This window comes from Amblyomma maculatum, chromosome 11 (genome assembly GCF_055883805.1).
Source record: "Amblyomma maculatum isolate TAMU_Amacu chromosome 11, ASM5588380v1, whole genome shotgun sequence".
In the NCBI taxonomy this organism is placed as follows: Eukaryota; Metazoa; Arthropoda; class Arachnida; order Ixodida; family Ixodidae; genus Amblyomma; species Amblyomma maculatum.
Window position 1 is genome coordinate 28,514,278 of NC_139354.1, and position 27,528 is coordinate 28,541,805.

At 44.9% G+C, this 27,528-nt stretch overlaps 1 protein-coding gene across 1 annotated transcript in view; it reads right to left on the reverse strand.

Moving 5' to 3' along the window:
- Nucleotides 1-9,078: 9,078 nt before the first annotated feature.
- The window catches only part of LOC146173263 (venom metalloproteinase antarease-like TtrivMP_A), a 34,828-nt gene continuing 16,378 nt past the window's right edge, over nucleotides 9,079-27,528 (reverse strand). The window contains exons 6-13 of the mRNA XM_084584989.1: nucleotides 25,579-25,650; nucleotides 18,309-18,436; nucleotides 18,192-18,241; nucleotides 11,141-11,249; nucleotides 10,855-11,025; nucleotides 9,633-9,771; nucleotides 9,425-9,535; nucleotides 9,079-9,312 (exon numbers count right to left, since the gene is read on the reverse strand). Coding sequence (XP_084441115.1) covers nucleotides 9,274-9,312; nucleotides 9,425-9,535; nucleotides 9,633-9,771; nucleotides 10,855-11,025; nucleotides 11,141-11,249; nucleotides 18,192-18,241; nucleotides 18,309-18,436; nucleotides 25,579-25,650 — 819 coding nt within the window. The 3' untranslated portion in view covers nucleotides 9,079-9,273. The remainder of the gene's footprint in view (nucleotides 9,313-9,424; nucleotides 9,536-9,632; nucleotides 9,772-10,854; nucleotides 11,026-11,140; nucleotides 11,250-18,191; nucleotides 18,242-18,308; nucleotides 18,437-25,578; nucleotides 25,651-27,528) is intronic.

Below are 27,528 nucleotides of genomic sequence, written 5' to 3' on the forward strand. Positions count from 1 at the left end.
TCAGGTATTTTCCACGATACCCATATCTTGTTAAACAAGTTTAAAAGAACTTCTATTGGTGGTTCAGATATATGCGCCAGTATTTTGTTATGCATTTCTTGGGGTGTGATGCTGTCTCCTTGCAAGAAGGTATTAGTCGACGCATTTCGTCCACTCTAAAAAAATAACTTAAGGTTTGTTTCTTGCGGCCAGTTCATGGAAGTCTATTGTTTTGCAGGGCTTTAATATTTTAAAAATTATTTTGTGGAGTTTGAAACACTAGAAACCCTTTAGGAACGCTTGCCTAGTACACCCGCCTGCTCATTTGTACTTATTTCAATACCCGGTGCTGTCAGAAGAGAAAATATGATGAGACAATGTCACTATATATCTTGCGAACTTGCTGAAACACTTTATTTTACGTGATTGAGCTCACTGTGAATGAAACAAAACCTTTTCATGGCAATTTTTTCGCACTCTGACGAATATAGTGATAGTTAGCTCTCACTTATTAAAAAAAAAAAACGCAAGTTCTCGAATGTTGGGTATCAGCAGGAAGTGCGCCATGCTTCGTTTTGCTGTTTTCTTCGCTGCCTTGATTTCTCTTGCATACCACAATTTCTGATTTTCCCGTATCAATCCTCAGGTCTGAAGAATAGCAAGATGTGAGGCAGCGACGATACCAGCAGTCAACAGTTCAATGAGCTCATCAACTATGAGGCGATTTGAAAACATTTTTCTGGGATTTTTTTACGATCTAAACATTGGCCACTCCACTAATTGTAACTTCAGTGACATGTGTTCCTACAGATGATTGATGGAGAATATAAAATATTGATAAATATGGGACGATGATCATTTCCACCCCGGTTTGTCGAACACAAAGATAAATTCGATCAGCTCAAACTTTCGGAGCTCGGAGAGTAGTAAGTTTCACTGTCTTTGTTTAGCAGAACAACATTGCTGTATAGGATGAAACCTTCTACATTCTGACTTCAAGTGTCATTTAGTAGTTCGCTTCCCTTGAAGAACGATTGGGAATTAAAATCATTACTTTCATGATAAGGCTATATTGCTTTTATAAAACTTCTAAGTCATAAATGGGTACCGTTAGGAGCGGCTGCAGGTATGCAAGTCATCTTGTCATTGTTTTAACATAGACGACAGTAACAACAGCGGCTTGATACTTGATTTTTAGGCTGATTTCATGTGTTTCAAGCCTACTTCAAGACTAAAATAGCAACACCTCCACTTTATTGCTCTAGATGGCAGCAAAAGGGTGTCTTTTTGCGTGAAGTACATAAAGCTCGGCCGGTCGAAAACCGGCCACCGTTCCTCAGCTTGTAGGAAGTGATCGGAACATATGGCATGAAAAATGGCGGCCGGCCTTTGATTGATGAGTGCTAGGTAATGAATGAGAAGTGTAATGGTGTTGGTGGTATACTAAATCGATAACTCATTGATCAATAGTCGATTGAAATAGCTAGAATAAAAATAAAATAAACGTACATAAAATGAAGACACACGAAATAAAATTAAGGATAGCTAAAATAAAAACTCAAAAAATGCTGACTCAGTGCGTCGCAGCTAAAAACAAAGTGGTGAGTCATCGGTCCTACTTCGTTAGAAGTAAAGAATTGAAAGCGATTAGTTATTGTGCTCTAGTCAATTGTAATAAAAATGATCAGCGACTGCATCGTAGTCTGGCGTAGATAGAAAAGTAGATGAAGTAAACAAACGTGCCCTATCATGTCTACCTTTAAGGCGAACTTCAAGTGTCCTCCTAATTTGTTTATTCTCCTTTTGGTAACGTCCACAGTTAGTTTTCTGCAAGCATAAAAATACGGGCGAAAATGAGTATAAGGGGCTTTTATGTGACTAGTTTCTTATTATAAGTCTATGGTAGTTCCGTTGTGGAACGAGCGGTTTCTTGAGTTATGCGGAGCTGAATAAAAACTCAGGTTTTAGGTTTGTCCAGTCCCTTTATTCGCATTTTCTCTTCTTTTCTCGTCCGAGAAAGTTGGGCCGCCGCTGCAACGGGGATGAAAGATGGGTTGCATCTGTCCACTGCTCAGAGTAGCTGAAGGTCTGCCGAGAACCTTCAAGTGTGAGAATTTCTTCTTTCTCATGCTGTATGGAAGTACTGCAGCTTTCTTTCTTAGATGCCAATGGGCAGTTTACATTATCCCTGCCTTGGGCACGAAAGAACTTGTCCGAGACCAGGTAGCCGTGGCCGATGGCTAGTGTGGTCGCACCACATTGGTGATGTTCATAGTTCCAGTGAATGGAAATGCGATTTGTGTCATTGAAAACGTGTTAGTACTTTGAGTGATACACTTTATTTGGCCTGTGCGGTTATAAGTTTCTTCTCTTTTTTTCCGATGGGCATGCTTTGGAGTATGACGTGTGGTCTTCTTCGCAATTTTCTTTTTCCTTGTCTGAGTCTGAGGGTGATTTCTTGAAGCACATTTATCGGAGATTTGAGGGCTGTGACAATTGAGTGAGCCATTACCATATTCCTGACACTTGGATTATCTATGGGAAATCGGTATATAGGGGCGTACTCGAATCTTTATCTATCAAGCTTCTCGGTGCCCTTTACTTTGCTTGAGTGTCATAACAAGGTGTTTAGTAGCTAGGTATCTTTTTGTTATCTTCCTGGATCTTGATTTGGTGATCTTTACAGGTTCTTGGTCAGCGAGCCATTTATGCATTTCTTGTTCGGTCGCATATAGTATATTACTTTCGGATATTACGCCACGGCTTTCTTTAAGGGATCTGTGCTTTGTGATGAACGCGAGGGTACCCCAAGGGAAATATTGTTTTGAAAGTTTTGAGTGCATGCCGCACACTTTCTAGAAGTTTAAGAAGCAAATCACCAATGGCCGGTTTGGTTACTTCCTAACGTGAGAATAGGCACAGGAATATATGAACTAAGTCCTGCCCACGCCAACAGTACACCATAACTATAACCAAATATGAGAGAGCTCTGGTTGGCTCACTACACAGCGTTAACACTCTGTGCCTGAAAGAAGAAAAGACAGGAAAGTTGTGAGGCAGAAGATATTTAAGTGACACATTTAAGGGGGGGGGGGGGGGGGAGGAGGAGGCAAATGCCGATTTCTCCCTCGGGTCAGCCCTGAGGTGGGGTTCAGAGCGATGTGATGCGTTGCCTCCGCCGAGGACCTTAAACGCCCAAGCATACGGCGTCAGATCAATCACCAATACCCCCACCTCCCTGACACGCCGATGCCACACAGAAATAATCGTGTTCGGGGTCTTGGTGTTGCACAGTAGACCAAACATTTAATATAGTAAATAGCCCGTGAAGGGCATACGATATTTACTTTGATTAAATGGAACATTCAATGCAATATCTGTTCCACCTCTCTGTGGACTTCTCATCCATGCCCTGGAGGAAAACAGGAAGAATGAAGAGAAAGAGCGAATGAAAGAAAAGGAGACCTATTGGGGGGGGGGGGGGGGGGGTTGCGGAGAAATTTTAAACACTTCAGGTTCACTGACGTGCAATGACATCGTACAGTGCATGGCATCTCTTGAATTTCATCTCGTTTGGAATGCGGCCACCGGCCGCGATTGCGATTGCATTTTGTCGCTCAGGTATCGCTATATATAGAATGTCTGAGAAAAATTCACAAGAAAAAGTAGATGGAATGCGGCAGTCAAAAAAGGAGGGTGCTTTTCTGCAGAAGTATCGTCAATCAACCGCAGACACTGCTGTATTTTGTTTTCTTTGACAGCATCTGTCTACTATGTTTATTAAGTCCTATATTTCAGATTGCTTGTATCGAGATCACATCCTAATAGCCTTTCTTGACCGGTTTCCCAAGTATATTTAAAAGGAATTTCATAAAACAATCCTTCTAAACACTATCTCACAGCAGCATTGAATTTTTTATGAAGCCACTCTTGTTGAAATGTTGTGAGCACTTCTAAATGGCGTTATATAGTAACCTCCCGAAACCGCCTTTTTATAGAAGATCTCAAGCGCATGTTTTAAACGTTTGCCTCAATGCCATATGTCAAGAAACAACTGCAACAGTGATCCTAGTAGTCTTGTGATTTAAAGCGTTTTTGTATATTGCGTGATCTATTAAAGTGTCGCGAAGCCATTGTACACATATTGTGATGGTCTGTTTTTAAGAACTAAAGGGAACGATCTCATGACGCTTCTTATTACACGCTCAGCTCGTAAGTTGGGCTGAGAAAAATAACTGACGTCACAGGATGCTACGCAGACGATAATGACGTCTGACACGCTTCGGCTACGTCATCTCCAGAGACATTGATATCTGCGTCCGTACTTCAACCATTTTACGCTTCTTACTTCGTGGATCCGTTGAAAATAATATTTCCCGGAGCGATTCCTGATGGAAAAAAATTCGTCAGTTCTGGTTTACAGCGCCTCAAGCAGCATTTCATCGCCCCTGTAATAATTCTGCTTGCTTCCTCCTCTTTTATGCAGCATATATGCTGTCAGAGTCGCAGTTCGTAATCAGCAGTTTTACACGATTCAAAAACGGACAGTGTCATTACACTGCCCCATTCGTTCGTTTCTGACAGTAAGTAAAAGCTAATCATAAAGGTAAGACAAAATCACGTTTTCATATATGGTTTGAAGGAAAGCCGAAATTTGCTTTCCACGAAAACTATTCTAGCACGTGAGCAATGCAACCAGGCGGATAAGCATTAACAAGAAATTTGCCACCAAATTATCTTTAATGCCCTCCTCTATGACCGAAGGTGGCAGCCATGTTAATTTTTGAAACCTAAATCAGTTACAGCGCTTAACTAATCCATGCGGTACTTCTTTCAGCTCACTGCACTTGACGACATGCCTGCAAAATTCTAACTCATTCCATGTAATTACACATACAGGACCCATTTCCTGTATCTGTTGCTCATGGCCCCGCCGCGGTGGATGAGCGGTTAGTGTGCTCGCCTTGTGAATGTAAATAGGGGGATCCAATCACGGCAGCGACGGCCGCTGTTTGATGCAGGTGACAGACACGGCGCCTGTTTACTGTGCGATACCAATGCACAATAAAGGTCAATAATTTGCTGAATTCCTCACTGAGATGTCCCCATAGCTTTAGTTGCTTTGGGACGATAAACCTTATGATCCGAACTAACCATCTGTGTACAGCGTTTCCTCCACCACTGCAGTAGTTCCGCAGGTGAAGATGATATTGGTTATTTTTTTCTCTTTTGCGTAGCAAAACAAAACAAAAGTACACCATAAGCAAAAAGCTGTGTTTCACCAGGAAGAAGCTTTGCGCTGATCGTCACTGCTGTGCGTGCTAAATACTTGAGCTAAGTCGAAGTTGACGCTAAATCAAAGAGGCAGATATCTCTTAGTAGAACCGTTCTGCAACAATTTTACGAAGTTAAATGATCCGAAAATACAGCCGCCTTTAAACTTGTGGTACGTTTGCGCCAACGGCAGTGAATGTAATGTTTTCTCTTTGAATTTAGTTAATTAGGACAAAGACAATAAGAAACGGCCTCTCACTCTGGCCACCTGGTAGCATAAACAAGGTACTAAAGCGGTTATTGTGAACTAACGCTAATACACTATCAGCTAATAATATTGCGACATAGGTTTTATGAGCCGTATATTTATAGTAAGCATTGCGTAATATTTTTGATCAAATCTTTTATTATGTATGTAGTTCTCTCTGCCAATAATGATCTGATAAATAATGGCGGTGAGGTAGCATGCGTAAAGAGATAAATACTAATCGTTAGTTGTCTCACTTTATTCATGTGTCAGAATTTAATGCAACTTCACCGCCCCCCCCCCCCTTCCCCCCGAGATGTGGGTGTGAATAACTTCGGTGATGTGTGCTGTCAGGTGACACATATTTCAGGAACGTTTTCTGGGATACATTTCTCTATGAATGTCTGTTGGTTCTCAAAGCATTGCTGACAATAAGCAAAACATTCATGAAGGATATGTCTTCAAAGGCGGCGTTAATGCTTTTTGTCTGCCGAAACCGGTGCAGAGTGGCCTGGTAATAATGGCCACTAAGGTCTCGGAGTGGGAGTACTCTTGTAGAGAAGAAGGAAGATTGTACTTCTAAACACAGGCAATCTCATAGATCACGCCGTAAGGAGCGTAGACTATGTCGATAGGCTCCGAAAGTTTCGCTGAGCGGCGCAGCAGCATCTCTGCACAAAGCCATAAGAGAAAAAAAAAGTGCAAACTGGGACGGTGGCTTCCGTTCGGTGGTTTCGCCGAGTGCTCCACGCGCTTTCTTTTTTTTTTTTTTTTTTGCACGTGTCCACCAGGCAAGTCACAGTAATATTCGGTGGAATCAAATAGGATCCTACCACTCTAGGTTCAAGAGGAACCCTGCAAATGCAGCACTGTCACCCCCTTCTTCTATCTGCTTATAAAAGACCTACTAGGCTTTCTCTCCGAAATCCTGGGCATCAGACACACATTGTATGCTGATGATATCACTATCTGCTGCAACTCTGGGAGTGAATCCGAGATCTACGAGCGTCTTCAAGCAGCAGCCGACACGGTGGAACGGTAATCTAGGGAGAGAGGCCTCCAATGCGCGCCGGAAAAGTACGAGTTTCTCATCCTGCAAAACCCGACGGTACCACTAGCGCAGAACATCATGGTGTATTTAGTAAACCACTCAGTCTAGAAACCCACGGACATCAAGATCTTAGGGAAGTACATCCTGCATGGCCAACAGAACATGACTAAACTGAAGGGGCTTACTACACCCACCAAGAAAATCCTCGGGATCATGCAATGTATCAGAAAAAATTGTGTAGGCATCCTAATTCAATCCCTTAGCTGATCCCATTCGAAACCCTCCGAATAGCAGCGAGAATTTTTTATGCTCATTGATGAACCTAATAGTCAGCATTGGCTGGTGGGGAGGGCTAACATGGTAACGATAACCAGTGAATTACTGACTAGGTGGCCTATTTTATGACATTTTATGACATTTTACCGGCATTTTATGAAGAGACTATAAATAAAGATGTTTTCAATCAATCAATCTATTTCACCCTCCGTGGTGGTTTAGTATTTATGGCGCTCCACTGCATGCTGAACCCAAGGATACGGAATCGAATCCCGGCCGCGGCGGCCGCTTTTCGATGGAGACAAAATTAAGACGAACGTGTGCATTCGACGTCTGCACGTTGAAGAGCCCTAGGTAATCGAACTTTCCGGAGCCTTCCACTACGGCGTCCCTCACAGCCTTAGTCGCTTTGGAACGCTGAACCCTAAAAACGTAACTAAACCAATGTTTACCCCGCCGGGGTGGCGCAGTGGTTACGGCGCTCGACTACTGTTCCCAAGGACGCGGGATCGAATCCCGGCCTCGGCGGCCGCTTTTCGATGGAGGCGAAAAGCAAGGCGCCCGTGTGCTGTGCGATGTCAGTGCACGTTAAAGAACCCCAGGTGGTCGAAATTTCCGAAGTCCTCCACTACGGCGTCTCTCATAGCCTGAGTCGCTTTGGGACGTTAAACCCCACAAACCAACCAACCTAAACCAATGTTTCACGTGTACACACTTGAGCTGGCGCGTCGCGATGTACCGCCGACATTTCGCCTTGAAGGTTGGCCAGAATGTCACGCGTTTTCGCAAAGGAAACCTAATTAAGGAGGAGGAGCTTATTAATACGTCTACTGTGCAGAGCACACGACAGATGACGGTGCGTCACATATGACTACGAAACGCGTTTTCCACATGAGCGACAACATCGTGTAGAGGACATGCAACTCCAGGCAAATCCGGTAGGAAATTACATGATCGCCTTTAAAATGTTTACAATACGCAAAAGTATTATCAGCACCGTGAAATAACGGAGGTACACGTTTACCGACGTATTTGGTTGTAGCATCGACATGTATACGGTTTGGTGTATTATATTACTACGTTGCTAAATCCAATTTTGCAGTTTTGCACACGGGGTAATAGGTGTTTCCGCGTGGGCAAGAATCTACTAGACATAAAAGCCTGATAATTTTGGTGTCATTTGTGTCCCATGCGCTACAGGGGACATAGCTGACTCGCTGGTTTGTTTTTTCAAGCTCATAAAGATCCGGCTTAGTACTAGTTTCATTTATTTCGGTTCTTATAAAATGCTTGCACTACATTTACGAACATATTAACCTTCTACTCATGAAACCTGAGGTGCAAATGGAGTGGTCCGTGTATGCGGTGTTTTGCCAGGTGCGCTTCAGTATCATGCGCGAAACATATGTTCCCGTGATTGGCCAATATTCGAAAACCTGTAAGTTGGCTTCTCAATAAAGCTTGTTTTCATACCAAAATGGCTCTTTCCTCGACACTTCCTTCGTCGTTGAAAAAATAAAAACAGGTGGCCTTTAGGGCACATTCACACTTGCGCGTCGTGTACATCGCATGCACGATTTCTGTCGGCGCGCTGAGTTTCAGAGCACTAATAAAAGCGCTCTAGAGAGTGTATAAAATCGGCAAAACAAGTCACATGCAAAGAGACAGACGCAGGGCAATTCTCCGTTGCCTTTATTTTCTAGGCCATCATACTAAACTTTTCTACTCTTTCTACACATCTCCAAGTCACCTTTGTCAACTGTAGACATTTCTGGGTCCCCGCAGATGGGGTGACGTGGCTCATATAGTTTCCACACAGAATGCGAGACCTTTCAGAACGACACCCTTTGGCTGGGAACAAGACTTGCGGAGAAGCTGACAGAGAAATCTGTATATTTTCACACGTGGGTCGCTTTTTGTAATGTTTCGCGTGCTGTTGCGGGCTCCACAACACAACACTACGTTGTACCTCTGTTCCGCTTCGGCGGGAGCATTTCTGTGTCTCAAAAAAAAAAAAAAAAAAAAAAAAAAAAAAACACTTCGCGCAACTCGTTCGCCAAACGTGCGACATTTCACAGTTCGCCACTAGGCAAGAAATGTGGTGCTGCCATCGCGCGACGAAACTTGAGTCTACGTTTCGTATAGCTTATGCTCTATGTGTTATTTTGCAGTGTTTGAAACCAACACTAATAGTGTACCTACCGCCGTCTTAGTCCAAAGAAATAGTCATCACTTTGTAACAAATTTATTTTTATTTCTTATAAAAACTCTGGTTATAAACCTATTGCCACATGATGTGCAACCTATCATGGAAGCTTTATGCTGACACTCATTGCAGGCTGTATGATTTTTACACCTTTGTATTGTTCTTTCACGTTCACTATGACAACATTTACAATATCGGACACAGCGATATATGTTTTTCGTACACATGTTTCAACAGTCACTAAACCTTTTGTCTTTTGCACACTCCTCGCAGGCAGATCTGTAAAAAGAATTGGCTTTATGAAAATATTAGCATCTGATATGTGCGAAGTCGACGAAAGCTTTTCAGGCATGCAGCCTTCGCTGTTTCTAGAAGTACCACGGATGCTTACCTTACGTCTGCCACAGCGCATGTAGTCGAGTAGATCATGGTCGTAGCACTTCTCATCTCGTCCACGACCATAGCAGCATTGCATTTTGCATCTGGCAAGTTCATTGTCATTCTGGGACAAAGCAGAATATGTAGTAACAATGAAAGAGGATGTTCATGAAACCCACATTTTTCCGATCATATTTTCAATATGACGACTGTTCACTCACGAGCTGTGCTTTGACGCTGCTTTTCCCGTGATACACTCTTTTGCAGAAGAAATCGGCCGCCACTATCATTCCCGGGTAAACTTTTGACGGAGCGTAGGCCTTTGAAATCGTCACACTCCAACACTCAGGTCCCCGCATGCTGAAATGTGCCGTTGAAAATGCACTGTTACATGCAAAGTATAGTTTGTTGAATGGCATATAACCAAGCCGCTGAGCCACATTTAGGCCTAATCTCTATTACATGAGGCTCCGCATTTAGGCGAGAGGGAAAGGCAGTGGTGGAGAAAAAGAAATGTGCAGAACACACCTGAGTAATAGCGTTTGGGTTGTTTTCTCTGACGGTCACACCCAACTTTGCGATATATTATGCGTATAGATTAAATGCGCAATCGAAATATTCGAATTTTCTGCACCCAAAAAGCTGGGATAAATATGCGCCATGGTTGAGGCAAAATCAAGGGAAAACAAAAAGAAACGAAGAAAAACGAAAACAGGGTGCCGATAAAGCATGACTTGAGGTTTGTCTGTTGCGCAGAGGGAGTTGTGTATGAAGTGCCTTTCACATGCGGGAAGACCTACATAGGCCAAACGGGGAGGGGCCTAAATACCCGCTTACGTGACCACAACACTTCATTGAAGGGCGCTCCATCCTCACATCTTGCTCTGCATTACAGGAACTGTCCGCTTAACAACCAACTGAATTGTTCTGAAAAGTCATGTGTTCCTCTTTTTAATGAAACCAAAATTCTGTACAAACGCAAAGATAAACTAACAAGAGAAATCAGTGAAGCGTTTCACATTCATAAAAATCATGACTCGTGTGTAAGCACCCCTTCTGTATCTGTTCATGGCTGTGAATTAATATATCTTGATTCAAAAACTGAGTTATCTGTTTGGCGGTTTGAGTTGCACATGCGCTCTTGGTTGTGAAATAAGTATATTTTGCGTGTTTCTTTCTAATAAACTGCAGTTGATAGACAGCGCTGGTGTTGTCTTCTTCCTTGTCCTTCGTCTCCGCGCTGTTATTCCTTAAACATGTACCAACTAGCTCAACTCTCCGTTTTATTGAAATCGAAATATACTCGCAGCAACAACACCTGCGAGTATATTTCAAATATCTCGAGTATATTTCAAATATATATCTCAAATATCTTACCGTCAGGTGTGGATCCTGCGGCGAATTTGGCAAACAGAACGGCTCATTCAACTAAAGTGTCCTCACCTCAAGACGTGTCTCATCTGTTCCTTGCTGCATTCCGAAAACCGATGATGTTTCGGCCCTCCATCTTCGTAGCTCATTAGAAAGCCGTCTTTCCAAGGGCAATTTTTTGATCCTGGATCACCCTCGACAGACTCGGGATCTGGGTCACTCCCATCGTGTCCAGCACCTAAGCTGATAAATGCAAAGAATTGTTGAAGAACAGAGATATATTCTACCGACGCGGCTGGCACAACTAATGTGGCTATAGCATGCAGCTGTAAGAAAGTAAGAAGGTAGATTTCCTTACATGTGGGCTAATTCGTGCGTGAAGACAAAAACGCCATCATAGGAGCCCGGAATGTCTTCGCCGAGCCCGACGAAGTATTCAGTGCACAGTCCACCCATGTAGGCTATACCTGCGCGGAACAAGGAAACAGAAGCAACTTATCAAATCGCTGTTACAACGTCACCAAAGTATCCTAGCGTTTGCAAAGCATCAGGTTGCTTCTCACGGAACGGCTTCGATCTTTTTCAACAAAGGGAGAGGGGGAAGATGGGTAACCTAGTGAGCAGAAAATTTCAGTCCATGACTCTGCACATGAGGCGAGAGCGAAGATGGGAAAGAGGAAAACATAGCGTGACCTCTAGACGTACTCGAACAGCGTGCGCGCAGCAATGTCTGCGCCGGCACTTCGATTAATCCATACGTTCTCTGGCGCCATTTACCATATTCGATACGAAACAAACACCTTCGCGCCTAAATAACATGCCTAAGCCACAATATTATCTCTGGGCTAATTTTGTAATGAAAACAGCAAATGTTTAGTATCGTATTGGGCGCAAATATTCCTTATAAAAGGTAAAAGTAGTCGGAAACGCCACTATTAACAAAAGAGGATTTATGAATCAACGCCGTGAAAAAGTGTCGAAGCTTTCGTATTTTTAACACGCGCGTGACGTAATGAATTTAGAATAAGGAAGGCATTAGTACTAGTTTCAAGATGTGACTGCAAGAATACGGCAGAGTACATGCTGCCATAATGAGTGTGTTGTGAAATTATTTTCTTGCGTTCTTTGAATGATATTAAACCGACCTTTTGTATTTGCAAGATGAAGGATGGCAAATTTTTCTGAATTTAAATTAGTGCTAGTTAGACCATTTTATGCGAAGACACTGTGTTTACAATGTAGAGGTATAAAGCATTTCTAAAAGGCTAATTAACTGTAAGCACTTGGGCAGTCACTCTAGTTTGCGTTGAGAGCTACAAATTGTGCTTAGAAATCTGAGCCATCAAAAACTAGGTCGGCTGATGATCGACTTAACATGACTGTGTTTGGTCGGTTTGACAAGATATATTTTATTCGCGATCGCTTTTCCACTGTAATAACTTCTTTATGCCGCTGTCGTCAAGAAACATCTCTCAGATATAATATTACGAGCTCAATCGCAAAAGAGCAGCAATTGTAAGCCATAAGTTATTACATGAAAAGAAATTCAGTGTTCTTCGAACATCAACCAAAACTAGAACGGTTGTTATGGACACCGTCTCTGCATGCTACATTAACAATTACGGAACCTCTAGAGCATCGAACATGTACAACACTATCTACTGTTTTCTAAAGCACTGTCGCATATGAAATATATTTCACTATTGTGCTCTTTTATCTATTTACTGTGCACAGTCAGTCGCACTAAGCACTTTCGTTTGGCAGTAAAGACAGTGAAAATGTGGCAGAAGGTTTGAACCAACAATCCGAATAAATCATTTAGGAATACATATTGCTCCAAAGACGACGAAGCGGGCAGTGGCGTGGGGCGGAGCGCTCGCGACAGGCACGCTGGCCATTGAAACATAACTCATCGTCACGTCATCACATTGTTCTGTTTCTGCTGAGTCGTGTGTTTCATAACTTGCCACCATGTAACAATCTGAAGGAAGCAGTCGCCTTGTTCGTCGGCCGCGGCTACCTGAACTCTGTCGCCCGGCTCTCCCGAGCTCAACATGACCCGCATTGACCAGCTGCTCTTCTCAGCCGGACCACAAACCACAACGACATGTAGAAGACCCGAACCGAACCGACCTAGCACATGACGAAGTGGACCTACGACCACAAAAGCTAAGACACTGCCCCCGCCTAAGCCGTCCGACGTGTCCATGGGCCCTAATTGGCCTCCGGCAAACGGCGAGCGCTGGACCTGATGCTCTGGGGCAAGCATTCATTGCATCTTCCCCTTCATTGTGATGACAATCGTTTCATCTCCTATTCCTCCACCACTGTTCATCAGCGTATCATGCATCAAATTTTCAGCAACCGATTGGGATGATCGCTCGGTATCCACTGGTCATGCTGGGAAGAGGACGAAGCGGACAATGGCGCGGGGCGAAGCGCTCGTTCCAGCTAGGCCTGCTGCCATAAAATCCTCACCCTCATCATACCTCACCTTCGCGTCATCACGTCGTTCAATTTCGGTTGTGTCGCTGTGTTTCATCACTTGCCACAACGTAACGATATTTAATACTTAACAATGCAAAGTATGTGCGCTTGGTCGTGTATTGCTATTTATGTATTGTCAAAGAAGACCGCTACTAAAGCTTAAATGTACGCCTTTTGAGACATGACTGTTCCTGCTGGAGAATTGTCTGAGCGTTGGCAGCCGTCAGAAACTTGTTGTTAACTGATTTCTGATAATTGCTGTTTTAACTACTGTGGTTAGGCATCGCAATTAGAGGTTTGATGCCGGTCCTTAATAGTGCCATATCCGTGGTTGGGATACTGAATACGCGATTACCCTAGGCGGTGTGGCTGAACAATTTTTTCTGTCTCGCACCAGGGAACGGACGCTTCCGTAAAACCCTCGCTTTAAGCGCTGGCCCCAGTGCCGTCGATCAATCACACAAGTTCCGCACTGCCTTGTCTCTTCCGCCTGCGCTACAGGGCTCAATGCTGCTTGATGCTGCAGCCCACGTGGGGCAAAAAATTTGAGGGTCTCATAGATGTCTCTTAAGAGGAGAATGGCGAGAGCCTACCCTTCTTTTCTTTTCATTTTACTCTCATCGTTTGCCTCTTATCGGTGTCCGTTGCAGTGCTAAATATAATTCGTTTACAGGAAAGGAAAGGCACAGTATCGGTCACACTTCCTCCGGCCAATGAGAGTTTCAACGGTACACCATCGCTCATGTAGCGTGGCGTTCCTTGGCGCGCGTTCAAGTTAACGATTGCAGATGGCAGGAACGTTAGACAAGGAGAACACATCTCGCGACACTGGCGCTCAGTTGACAGATCTCGGGCGCAGATCTCGCGCATAACTCTCGCGCACGGGATTTCGTTCCATGAGCCTAGAAATCTTTCGCCTTAATAATGTAAAGGTACAGTTGGGCCAGAGATTGGCTGCGCTTGACCAATACTTTAGGATGCCCGCCCTTCGAGAGTGCCCGTGCTTTGTCGTGAGATCGCCCAACTTGGTTTGTCACAGCTCCGAGTACAATTTCGTTTTTGAAATTCTTAACACTAATATACCTATTACTAACTGTCGGCTTTAAATCTGTGATTTCGTTTAGGTGCCAAAGTGTAATTGCTAAGTAAGTTATCAAAATTTAGTTAATTAAGTGCTTATCACTTGACATTATTCCCCTTTTATTGTGATGTGCGCCAACACTGGTGTAATTATAAGACAGAGCCATTTCCATTTTTCCGAAAGCCTATCTTTAAAGATTACTAGCAAGTTTCTTTCGTATAAACTTGATACGTGTACTGGTCACGTCTTTATACGCCACTTTGTTGTAGTGTAGCCTGAATGCACCTTGTGAAGGGCGACTCCGTCGGCCTGATACTTCGTTCGTTCAAGCGTAGTTCGTAACATTCGCAAGTTATATAGACGACAGCCCATAAGCAAAACAAGCTACCCCTTACAGTTTTACCGTTTCACAGGCGATTTTCAAATTGTCTTTTAACTAAATCACTGGTAAAAAATTATTTCTAAAGCAAAAGAAACCTTGTTCCTAACTCTTATAAATTTCGCAGGAACAGACAAGCACGAAACACATCCCGCACCCGGGCAAGAAAAATTGTGTATTATGTATTTCCCGCTTAATTCTGGTTTATCGTGAACCTCAAAACTTCTTTTATGCAATAAAACCCAGTGCTGTGTTTTGGCCCCTCCGCATACTCGTTTTAAAGCGTCTTTATTCTAACTTTGATGCACTGCGTCATCCAGCCTCCCGAACACGGGAGGAGAGTGTGCTCTGGCCAGGTCAAGTGAGTTCGCCGACCTCGCCGGATATTCTTGACATTATCTGTCTGACCAGACTGTTACATGGTATTTTGTCGTGCCCTTCATGCAAGCACTTTCTGAAAGGCTGTGGCCGGTATAGTTTGCAGATCAGGACCCAAGTGCGAAGACATGCCCGTAATCTCTGAACAGAGAAATGTGACATTGAATCAAGACCGCCTGGCGAATATGCATTTCGCCGGAGCCGTTACGGACGCGCATAGACTCACATTATGATTGCTATAAATACGCATAAATGTTTCAAAAGAGCGGACATTTCTATTCCCCGCCGTTCACAGGCGACATTAATATCGTCCAGAGAGTGGTTGCTCTTCAGAGCACTGGAAGCGGAATACTGCGTGCCCTCTTTCTCTAGTAGAAAACAAAAAAATAGGTGATAATCCAGTTTCCCTTCGTTCTTTTTTCTTTTAACAGCGGGGTCTCAATAGCGCAAGGTTCTTTACGACAAATTTTTTGCGCCCGAGGTTATTTCTCCTCAGTTGTACTAGGGCCTTATTTTCGAGAATTCGCCATTTCGTTCAAAACGTGACGCACGCGTAACGTGTGCAGTAGGAAAGTGCAAGGTTACATAAGCGCACAGTCGGGTTACGGATTATGATGAAAAACAGAAATAACGCTGTCGTCTGCTACTACATAATGGCGCCAATTATGAAAAACGTCAATGCTCCTGCAAGAACCGAGCCGTTGCGGTGCATTCCGCGATTTGGAAAGCCTCGAGATGCAGTGAGGGCGAATGAAATATGTTGTGGCTTTGCAGTCTCAGTGTGTCATGACACACTTGCGGTCGGACATTCGACAGCTGCTACACACAGAGAGGCTGTGCGAGTTTCAACTGAAGAGCACGGCAATGGAATATGCATGCGCCGTGGGTTGGCGCAGAATGGGAGTGGAAAGTAGCATTGCTCCTCATAAGCACCGATGACCTCCCACGTTCACTTATCAGCGGCTTTTAAATGCAGGAACTAAAATATTTAAGTACTTTGTCGTAAACAGAAGGAATCGACAGATTTTCTAAATAGCTTTCAGCGCTAAGGAAGAGGCACCGGCGAGGCCGGCATGGTCCCTGTCCGAGGACAAACAACTCTCGCAGTCTCAGAGTATCGTTTAGTGTTAGGTACTGGCTGTGCTGCCCAGCTTTTTTTAACAGCAGCTTTATTACCAGCTACCGCCAGTGGTAACAAGTTTCTGACATCTTATGCAGGCTTGAGTTGCGTAGAACGCGGAAAGCAGCGCAGAGAGAGGAAAAAGGGGGAGATAGAGTATGTGTGCGTGTGTCTTTAACACAGAAGGAAAGATGGAGAAGAACAGCTTTCAAAAATCCAGCAGCCATGTGTCAACCCGAAGTGCCTATTGACCATAAAGAGAGTTATTTCAATGGTCCGGCAACCCCGTATGAATATTATCCTGCGTATGTTCCATGAGCATGTTTGCTGACCTTGCGGACAAGACAAACATGTATTCTGTTTTTCATGAGAGAAATGCTGTTGAGATAATGAAAAAGAAAACAGAAAGCTAATTTCACTCCATCTGGCGATGGGGCATCTTTCGTTACCCAAGTCTTCGCATGTACTAGAAATAATCGCTCAAAATTGAGCCTTTCTCAGCTGCGAACATGTAACGAAATCGATTCGAGAAGCTGAGGAGCTGGTTGCGCATTGTTTATGTGAATGAAGACCACAACATCAATGATCGTCACTGGTAGGTCAGGTCACTTTTGAAATCATTTTGTGAAAAATCTCTGAACTTGCCTTTTGAAGAACATCTTGGCATCGACGAAAAAATCCCGTTCAAAGGAGAGCTGGATATAAAACAGTACATCAAGGAGAAACCTAGTCTATTGGTAGTGAAAGTTTTCATGCTATGCGGTGCCACAGAGATTTTCTACGACATCCTCGTCTATCAAGGTTCAACTACCGAGATTATTCCAGCAGACAAAAAGGACTTTGGTGTGACCGGAGCATTTTTCTATCTTGCGAGGCGGGTACAGGATGGTGCTGGGCATAAACATTTCTTTGACAATTATTTTACTTCCTTGCCAGTTTTGCGGATGCTTCGTGAGAAGACTATATGTGCTGCAGGGACAATCCGCTCCAACCGGACCGAATAAAGCCAGAATGTCAACTTAAGAGGGACGAGGGTCCGACGGCATGGAAATATGCGATACAAAAAAGTCATCATCATGAGATGGATGGACAACAGAACGGTCAACATAGCCTAAATGTCCTTGAAATCGCAGATGAGGATGAAGGTTCTAGATGGAGTAAATTGACTTTTGATAACCTTGTACCGAAAGTAGACACTGCGAGTTATCACGCATTTCATGAACCTATCCGTAAATAACTCGTGGCTTGAATACAAGCGCCACGTTGAAATTCAAGGGTCAGGCAAAGAGAATATGAATTTACTTGAATTCACTCTAAGTATCGTGGAAGGCCTAGCAAAAGCTGATACTACTGTCCTGCCACGAAAACGTGGAAGACAATCTTCCTTTCCCCTGCAGCCTCTCGAAAGGCACAGTTTCACAGGCCAGAGGCCAGTGTATGACGGGAGATACGACAAAGTCAGGCACTGGGCATTTATGGTGGAAGACCAACAGTGCTGCAAGCTGCAAGGCTATAAAGGGAAGCCAAAAACTAACTGTGAAACGTGGAACGTATACCTGTGCATATCAAGTGCAAAAACTGTTTCAAAGCCTTCCACACACTATCACTGTCCAACATCAGCTACAGCCTCAGGCAAAGCAGATTACTTGTTTTCTACATTAAAAGTTTCGTGGAAGCTTGAAAGAAACAGCAGTGCTAAACTTTTTTTGTCCAATCTTGCAATCGTCAAGTCCTGGTGTCCTATATACGCCATCTATTATACCAATGAAGTCCTAGAATTTTTCTTTTGTTGGTGTTTTACTTGGGTGGTAGTGAAGCAAAATACCCCAATAAAAATTCCCAGAGGTGAAACATCGCCATGGAAACCCAGTTAAAATGATTTTGAGAAGCATTTCTGAACCATCAATGTTTGAAATGCGACGACCACGATTTTCCTACTTGCAGAGATTGAAATTTTATCATACCGGCAGCATCGTAATCCAGCTTCTTGCCTTCCTTGGTGTAGACGTCACGTCTGTAAGTGTTCAAGAAGCAAATTGTGAGTTTACCTTATAACCTCTGAGCTATGTAAGCTTGCTTACCCAGTCAAAAGAAAGACGGCATCCGCTTTTTTGTATGCCTTCTTCATTCGATGTGCGTGTTTTTGAAATTTGGGCAGCGTGAGATCGTCGTACATGGTTTTAGCGTTTCCGACTATGTAGTGTTCTTTCTGAAATGGCGCGATCAAGCAGTGTCATCACTTAACAGCAAACAATAAGTAAATGCATTATCCTGGATTATTTTCCCCACAGGGGCAAAATGCTATTGCTTGGCTGCGTTATGCGGCTTCGCATTTGGCCTAACCTGCATAAGGACTTTTTGACGGGTTAGTTGGTACATGATCTTGACTCTTATAGCGCTGACGAAACACTCTTATAGCGCTTCTGTCCTTTTGTGTCTTTCTTCCTGTGGTGTTTCGTCAGCGCTATAAGAGTCAAGACCTGCATAAGGAACGCCACAAATTTCCACGAATAAAATCATAAACATATATTGTAACATGCAATCACGTTTTCTTGTTTTGGGGAGATTCTCACCAGAAAAAAGGTAGCTATGCAATATATAGGCTGACAGCGCTATTACATCCATTCTGTTATAGAGCTATATAGGGCTCATAATTAGAAGTACAGTTTGTTAACTGTGACTTAATCCCCTTAATGTAGCATTAATCACTCGGCAGACAATCGGAACAAGAACTTCATCTGTATAACCAGATAACAAAAAATTAGAGGGTCTTTTAGATGTCGCTTTAAAGGAGACCGGCGAAAGCTTCGCCATCAAAAGCCTAGTTTTGTAGTCGTGATGATTCATGCCTAGTTAATGTAGTCATTACCACTGATACCTAAGCATCAATCAGTTGCGGTTATTTCAAATCGTCGTTTGACATATTGGTCGTTTCGTAGCCATTAGCAATTATGATCGGTCATGCCAAGTCATTTCAGTCATTGCCACTCATCGCTAAACATTTCTACTCCTTTCCAGTCAGTAGCAGTCATTGCAAGTAGTGGTTGGACATATTAGTCAGTGCAAGCCATTTTAGTCATTATTAATTATCCTTATCACTAATTAGCATTCCTCATTACCTCTATCGATGTCCAAATATATTTTAATAAAACTCTTATCACCATAAATTGTTTTCATTCATAAACCCCCTCCACAGACGTCCGCTATTTGCAAATGACACATCAGAGCACAGATGTGACGCAGAGATCATGCGCTCAGCTCCCGCGCGATATTCACTCCAGTTGGTTGGTTGGTTGGTTCATAGGAAGGGAAAGGCGCAGTATCTGTCACACTTGCTCTGTGGACACCTGAACCGCGCCGTAAGGGAAGGGATGAAGGTGGGAGTGAAAGTGGATAGAGAGAAAGGGGGCCGTAGTGGAGGGCTACGGAGTAATTTCGACCACCTGGGGATCTTTAACGTGCACTGACATCGCACAGCACACGGACGCCACTTCGTTTCGCCTCCATCGAAACGCAGCCGCCGAGGCCGGGATTCGATCCCGGGAACTCCGGCACAGTAGTCGGGCGTCTTACCACTGCACCACCCCGGCGGGGCTCACTCCAGTTGCCTAGAAAGGTTTTCGCCTTGAAACGATACAAGAGGATTGTGCAGTAAACTGGCTTTGATTGAATGTTTTCAGCTCTGTAAAGATTTTTTATAACAATATTTATTGCCTCGGGGCCTCAGTTTGGCATGAGATGAACAATTAAAAAAAGGAATAAATGAATAGAAAAAGGTTGGCTGATTTTATGAAATTCAGGAGTGAGCGATGATGTCGTCCCTGCGTCCTGGCGATATATGATGCAGGATTGCTTGCTGGTAGGCCAGCAATCGTCAGTTGCCCGACTCTTGTTGGTTTAAATGCTGAGCAGTTCCAGAGCAAGTGGTGAATGTCGACTTCAATATTTTCGTCTTTACATATCGGACACCCTGGCCAGGGATATGTGTCGGAAGTGAGATCACGTCCGAATGACAGCTGGTGCGAGGGCAAACCCAACCCGGATCCTCCTAAGCACAACCTCCTCTGCACGGGTGAGACTGCGGGGCAGGGTTACCTCACACGGAGGGATGCGCTAGAGGCGTTCCTTTTTTTGATAAAAGTAGGGTAGCGTCGTCCACATCAAATAGTCGTGACACTGGTGAGTCTTGAGTCACGAGGCGGGTCGTTAAATCTACATGACTTTGGGAAAGCATAAGGTCCTGTGGGACACACTTAAAACGTACTGACTGCGGGATGCGTGCCGTAAGCTGGGGGATCTTTTGACATATTTTTGGTGAACGGCTGACACGTCGGAGCAACTATACTGTTTGAAGTGCATCAGTGCGGATGTCCAAGTGGGCAGCAGGAAACATAGTTGTGATGACCATGGAGCAGAGTGTCTCCTGAACTGCCAAGAGCTCAGCGCAGAAAGATACAGGTGGTTCCGAAAGTTGAAACACAGAGGTCTGATTCAGGCTAGGTCTGAACGGACAGTAGACTGCAGTTTTTATTCACAGCCTTGTACGCTAACATCCACGTACACTACAATGAATTTCTTCGGATTTTTGTTCGTAGATGGCATTATAAATGATGACTCAGATAGCGTTATCCGGAGCAGCAATGTACATTTTCACTGGGTAGTCTTGGTCGATGATCTTGATAAATTTTAGTTCTACATCTCTGCGTGCACGGTCTTCGGCTGGCGGGCTGATGGCGAAGAGAGAGAGAGAAGACATTATTGTCTACCGGTGTGGGCCGCAAGCCCGGGCCAGGCACAGCCTCACTGCACTAGATGTGTGACAGTCCAGGTCGGTGCATCCCACCCGCAGCCCGCGTGATGGCGATCTTCTGCCGATGCCGGTCCGTCGCACGCAGAAAGACCTCCCATTCCTCCCAGGTGGAGAGATCCGAGCCCGGCAGGGGAGGATCGGCAGGGCACTCTATCAGGATATGTGTCAGGATAGCGTTGGGATGGAAGCAGAAGGAACAAGATGGGGTAATAAGAGTGAGTTGACTGGCTAGTTGGTTTTGCATGGTGAAGGAACAGCGCAAATAAAGCTGAGTTGATAATCAGCACCTTGCGTTTCCGCTTCCTCGGGTCTCTGTGTCTCGTCCATTACGTTGTTCCTTCATCAAGATAGGGTGAAGGTACACGGATGTATGCGGGATAGTAGGTGGGGCGTGGGGAAAGTTCGGGTCTCTAGGCGAAGCCATAGGATTTGGTGGTGGATGATAAGGGATGGGTGTTATAGTGGGTGGAGCTGACGCTCGGGTCGATAGGCCTGCGTCAGCTTAAGGCTCCTCCATTTTTTTAAAGGTAGCGACAACTACACGAGCGCCCTCTCGAGGGGTCCAGGGAGTAGCGCTAGCAGACGGCGCGCCGCCCTCTTTCGTGCATACCGCGTACTCATGAAGCCGCGCTCGGTGCGCACATAAGCCGGTTAATTCAACAGATTTGTGTCCTATCCTGCTCAAGAAGCTTCAAAAGACAGGAATAATAATTTAAACATGCGTGTGCAGCATAAACGCCAAAACAGAAAAATACGCGTTCGTTAAACGAGCCAGCTCATTCTTCTGAACCGTTCGCCTCAGTACAGCAGTTAGGAAACTGTTCATTAATTATGCTTTGAAATTAGTAGCGAACTTCAAGTAGAAACAATATTTCACTAAACGTATTGGGCTCGGTTCCTTACTAAAAAATAAGTAGACTGCGAGTTTCCTGCAACTTTTGGGAACGTCGTTGCGCATAGAGCTCTAATGCAATATGGGCGTCATTGCGTTTGTAACCGTTCTGGTATACTCCGTTTTATACACTTGTTTGGCTCGAGCTTATTTCATTTACACAATATTTCAATAGCTTTATTTTGGAAAAAAAAGTCATTTTCTCTGCAGCTGTACATTACGAACGCATGTATATCTTCCAACAAGTAAAAAAAAAAATCGGGCATGATGCGATACAAAGCTCACGGATAACGTTTTCTCACTTTTCTATTCTTTATTTGCTTTATATTGTTTTCCTTATAGCCTACCGGGCAATAATGTCACCAGCAATCTTGGATGCCGCCTCTTGAAACTTGACGAGTCCCTGTGCGCGTTGAGCGGAACTTGTTTGCATCTGGTGCAACGCCGCGAGACTCCTCCGTTAAAAGAAAAGCTTAGTAGCGTTTCACACACACGGGTGTTTTTACAATTCTTATTGTACATTTTTTTTTTTTTTTACTTTTATACACCGATATTCAGCATAGGCAAATATTGACTTTCCATTTTGATCATTTCGACACATTTGCAACCTCCTCTTTTTCCGATGTTTCATTTTCCATTTATATTATTTAACTGATCAATTGGTCGCAATAAATTTTCATAATAAGCATTATCAAGCATCGCCTTTTCATTCTGAGCATTTTGACGCCATTGATTCCACGCGTTATAATGCAGTCCTGATCTGTTCGGGGAAACCAAGAGGGCGCGAAACGGCAGTGAGTTTTCACTAGACATCCACAGTATAAGTAATGGCTACATAATCATAGCGTTCTTGATATTTTGCTGATGAAATATCATATGCCCAAACAAAGGTCATCCCGGGCAAGCGAACGGTTCTTGAAGCAGACAGAAATCACTTCGCATAGTTGGGTGTTTTCTGTGGCCATGAAAATCTTACGCCCGATCTCATGAGGCCATAGCTTCCTTCTGTTGCTATTATCGTCACCGCGAGGAATGGCAAATGGATTTTTCGCGTCTTCCGCACGGTTCCGGCAGCTGAAAGCACAGCAGCCCGACGCAGGCGCATGCCACGCGTGCGCTTCAAAATTTGAGTTCAGAGATGTAATTCTTGCGTTAGCTTGAACATTAAATACTGCATATACACTCATAAAAATGCAATAGAGGTGCGCGAAGTACTTTTTGCTTAACTAATCGGCCAATATCACGCTGACAAGCGCAGATCGCAGTGCCTTTCAGCGGCGCAGCGAGCACCGCTGGACCCTTTGGGCGGAGCTTGGCGGCGAAGAGGTCACGTGCAGCCAACCGGCCTATCAGAGGGAGGGGCGGCTGGATCAAGACCTATCGCTACCTTTAAAAAATAGAGGAGCCTTACGTCAGCTCTCTGAAGGTATGCATGTGCTCTCTCGAGTTGTCCAGGTCCGAGTCCACCTCCGCCCAGTTCATTAGTCATCGAACAACGTGGACACTGACTGCCTCGTTGCCAGGATTTATCGAGTACGCAGGCACCCAGATGCATAATTTCGTCTCCTCAACGGTAGGGTCCCGCAACTTCTTTCTTCTCACTAATGCCTCTCAGCGGGTTAAACGGTGATTCTTACCGAGAGGTGTCTCTGAACACAATCTAAAAGTAAAATACACTCACTGAAGGTTTGGTTTGGTTTGGTTTGGTTTGGTTTGTGGGGTTTAACGTCCCCAAGCAAATTAGGCTTTGAGAGACGCCATAGTGGAGGACTCCGTAAATTCTGAATCATTTTTACAATATTTTAGCTATATATAGCCAGGGGACGCTGCTCAGAGGACCCTACCGTTGAGAGAATGGAATCACGCCACCCAGATCAGGTCCACTTGGAGGGATGGTTCATGTGCCGGGGGTTAAATCGGATGGCGTCCTGCGTTCGCACAGCACCTATCGGTAGCTGCATGCAAAGCGGTGGCGACAAAAGACAGTATATAGCCTCCGTTGTGTTTGCCGAGGTCCAGGCCTCCACTGAGGTGGAATACGATTTCAAAATCTCGTGTCGAGAACTTGGGTAGCGGTGGTAGATGCTTTAGAATGGTAGAAGAAGACTCGCCATGTGTAGGCTGCGTCACTGTGACTGTGCCGGCCGGTGGCTGAGCAGTCGAGCTCATGGTGGGTTATTGGGAAAAGAGGACTTCGGGCTGAGCCATACGCTGAGCCTTCATGGCTCGGCTCCATCTCGATGGAGTATCAGAAGTGATCGGTGAGGCTACAGTCCCATCTTCAGTGCGCACCGCGTACCACTGTTGGTGGGCCGTGAAGTCAGGGCAGTCACGGCCGTGCAGGGTTAGACCTAATCCTAGTGTGGCGGTGGCCGGCTCCCAGAGCAAACTGTAAAATCGCTGTAAAATCGGGAAGGCGAACCCGAAAAGAGGATAGACAAGTGCCTAGAACCTTCATGCGTCGGTTGTGGCTACTCGAAACGTGAACAGTCAAGAATTCCGCATTAACAGTAGAAAACTTGCGGAGCTGATGCGAACAGCAAACGTCAGTGTTGCGACGGTCAATGACTGCTGCAATGGGTTAGTTGCTGTATGCTGTGTGGTGTCCCGTTCAAGGAAACGCGAAATTAAAGGCGCCGCACGGACGACTGGATCGGACGCCCGGTAGGGTGAGCTTCGTTCATGCGTGAATCGCCTGGTGGTGTCATGACCAGTCGAGACCTCATGACCGGACGTGACGCCAACAAGAGATGACGTCACATTCTGTCATCTCCGTCATTAGCATTATCACTGTGACTATCACTAGCTACCGCTAACTATCCTTATCGGTTAATATATACCACTAACTAGCGGCGGCTAGACATGGCTAGACGCTAGACATGGCGAACTAAGATATGTTTCTCGTGTGCTCTGCAAGGCTAAGTCAGGGTTATTTACAGCTATAGCGGGACCAAACGAACGACACTATGAGCCACCTTAATAAAGGAATGTCCCAATTTGAGCCCTAATCAACAGATACGCTGACGCTGCTCAACGCACCGTGCTCTGCAGTTGCATGTTTTGAGCTTGATCCAGCTCCTCTGAAGACAAATGGTTTCGTTGCGAACCGTTCGAAAGAAATATAACACGCGATGCGGCGGTCATTGTATGCGTTGTTTCCTCCGTTTGTAGCAGCCTGAGTTCTCGCTACTGTTGCATATTACGCGGTAACACCATACCGCTCTTTCTGTCGAAAAGGTCGTTGCCGTAACCCAGATTTGAGAATCGTGTCGAGAAAACGAATGGGGAAAAATACGGACGTCAATTCGTATCACAATAATCACGCAACGATTATTTGTGCAGACTTTAAGGTGGTGTCATCCCATTTCTCTTCCCATTTATTTGTAATATGGAGTTGAAAAATGACGTGTACGTTCACTGCATAGCGTTTATGGAAGTGTTGGTGTCCACTGAAAAGCGAAGCAAATACTGCGCCTTGCTTTGCGCAAAAACCAAACCAACTAAACCTAATTTTGTGCAATTCCTATCAGTTACTATTGCCACAATGAACCTTATATGATTAAAAGCGAAACTGCACAACTCATTCTAAGTATTTTACCGAGCTCGCATCAACTGAGTAAAAACGTATATGATTGCTGAACAACTTTACCTCTGGCAACTCCACCCCAATCAGAAGCATCCTGACTCGGGGATTACTCATTCCAGAGAAGCGCAGATTCACCTATGATGATGTTGGATAACAAGAAAATATTTCAATATTAGGAATGTACACTGAAGCCATTGTGACGTCCGAATGTTATGGCAAGGAGGAAAAAAAAAAGAAAAATATAGAGGCAAGTAATGGAGAATACATTTCAACAGTGAACAAGCACTTATGACCAACATGGACTTTATGGAAGGTACGAAACAAGATAAATAACAGCACTGCTCTTAAGTCTGCTTTAGAGTGGATGTGGCGAAGGCCACTTTACAGGGCTGTCTTTACCGACTGCTACGTCATTGTCATCCTTGCTATCACAATTATCAGCTAAATGCACCGTAATTGTCATCGCTGCTACCATCATTACCTTAATTGCAGCGTCATTATCACCACTATTGTCATCATTATCATCATCGCTGAGTACACTATAACTACATCGTTATTATCAGCGTTACTATTATACGCTAGACAAGGATAATTACGATGGGTTTCCAACAAGTGCGGCGTGGAGTAGTCGAACTAGTGTTTTGAAGCAGGCAATAAAGAAACAAAACAGCGTGGAGTAATGTTTGCGCGCTCTTCTGGGGATCTCGGAGATAATGACCCAATTCCCGGTGGAATAAGATATTTTTAGGTGTCTATTTTTTCACCTTAAAAAATATAAGTAGAGTCGACATCACATCCCAAACACAGTTTTTCATCATTTCTACCAGCCACGGATGCACCACACGCACAAATGGTAACAGCATCGTTTAACACTACTTCTGAATGTGATGTTTGCTCAAACTGTATCTTCGTTAACCTGAGCATAGGTCCTCAATGAGGGTCGTGTTTAGAACCTCCACTTGAATGCACCACCTGCAGTGAATTATTCTACCGGAGACGTCATTCGTGATGAAATCCGGCGAGCGGTGCAGCTACCACCAGCACCACAACCAGAGCCATGCATTATGACGTATAGTGATGTCCTACGTCGACCTGCCCCCGAGCCACATTCATTCCGCCCCGTTGCCGGACCATCGCCTCGCTACCTGCGTCCCGTCGAGCAGCAACAAGATCTGCGCCCCGTCGAGCTGCAGCAAGACCAGCGTACCGCCATCAGCAAGGCGCACTTGTGACGCACACTCAACAGACGGCCGCTCTGTTATCACTGCGGCGAGCCTGGCCACATTCTGCGCAATTGCCCATGCCGGAGAATGGGCTTAAGAGGATTTCCACCGAACGCGCCTCGACCTCGCTATGGAGAAAGACCACAGGAGATTGAGGAATACCTGGTTGCTAACGAGATGCACCCGACGTCACCGCAACGGCAGCCGCAATCCTCATTCCCGAAGCGTTCTGGGTCACCCAGTCGATACTCCTCCTCTGGGCAATTCAGAGGCACGTCCCCTCACCGGGAAAACTAAACACGGCGACCTCCGGGGGTGAGGCCGCCGCTACGGCTCAGAATAAACAGCCTCCACCCGACGATTTGACGCGACGGCCCGAGCGGCGACGACCCGATCCGACGAACTTACCGACGTGCTGCGAACGCATTGTTTTCGGGGAAATTTTTGTAACCGCCGACAGTTGGAATGTGACCGCACTTGTGGATACCGGCGCCGATTTTTCCGTCATGAGCAGGCAGCTAGCAACGACGCTCCGTAAGGTTCTGACGCCTTGGTCTGGGCCAATGATACGCACTGCCGGTGGCCATGTCATGACGCCGATTGGCATGTGCACTTGCCGCATAGAGATCTGCGGTCTTACTTTCACTCGCACCTTTGCCGTATTAAAAGACTGCTGTAAAGATCTGATTCTAGGCATGGATTTTCTGCAAGAGTATGGGGCTGTTATAGACCTTCGGGCGCAGCTCACAGTATCGTTTTCAACCAAGCGAGCCGTTGACAGCAACACGGA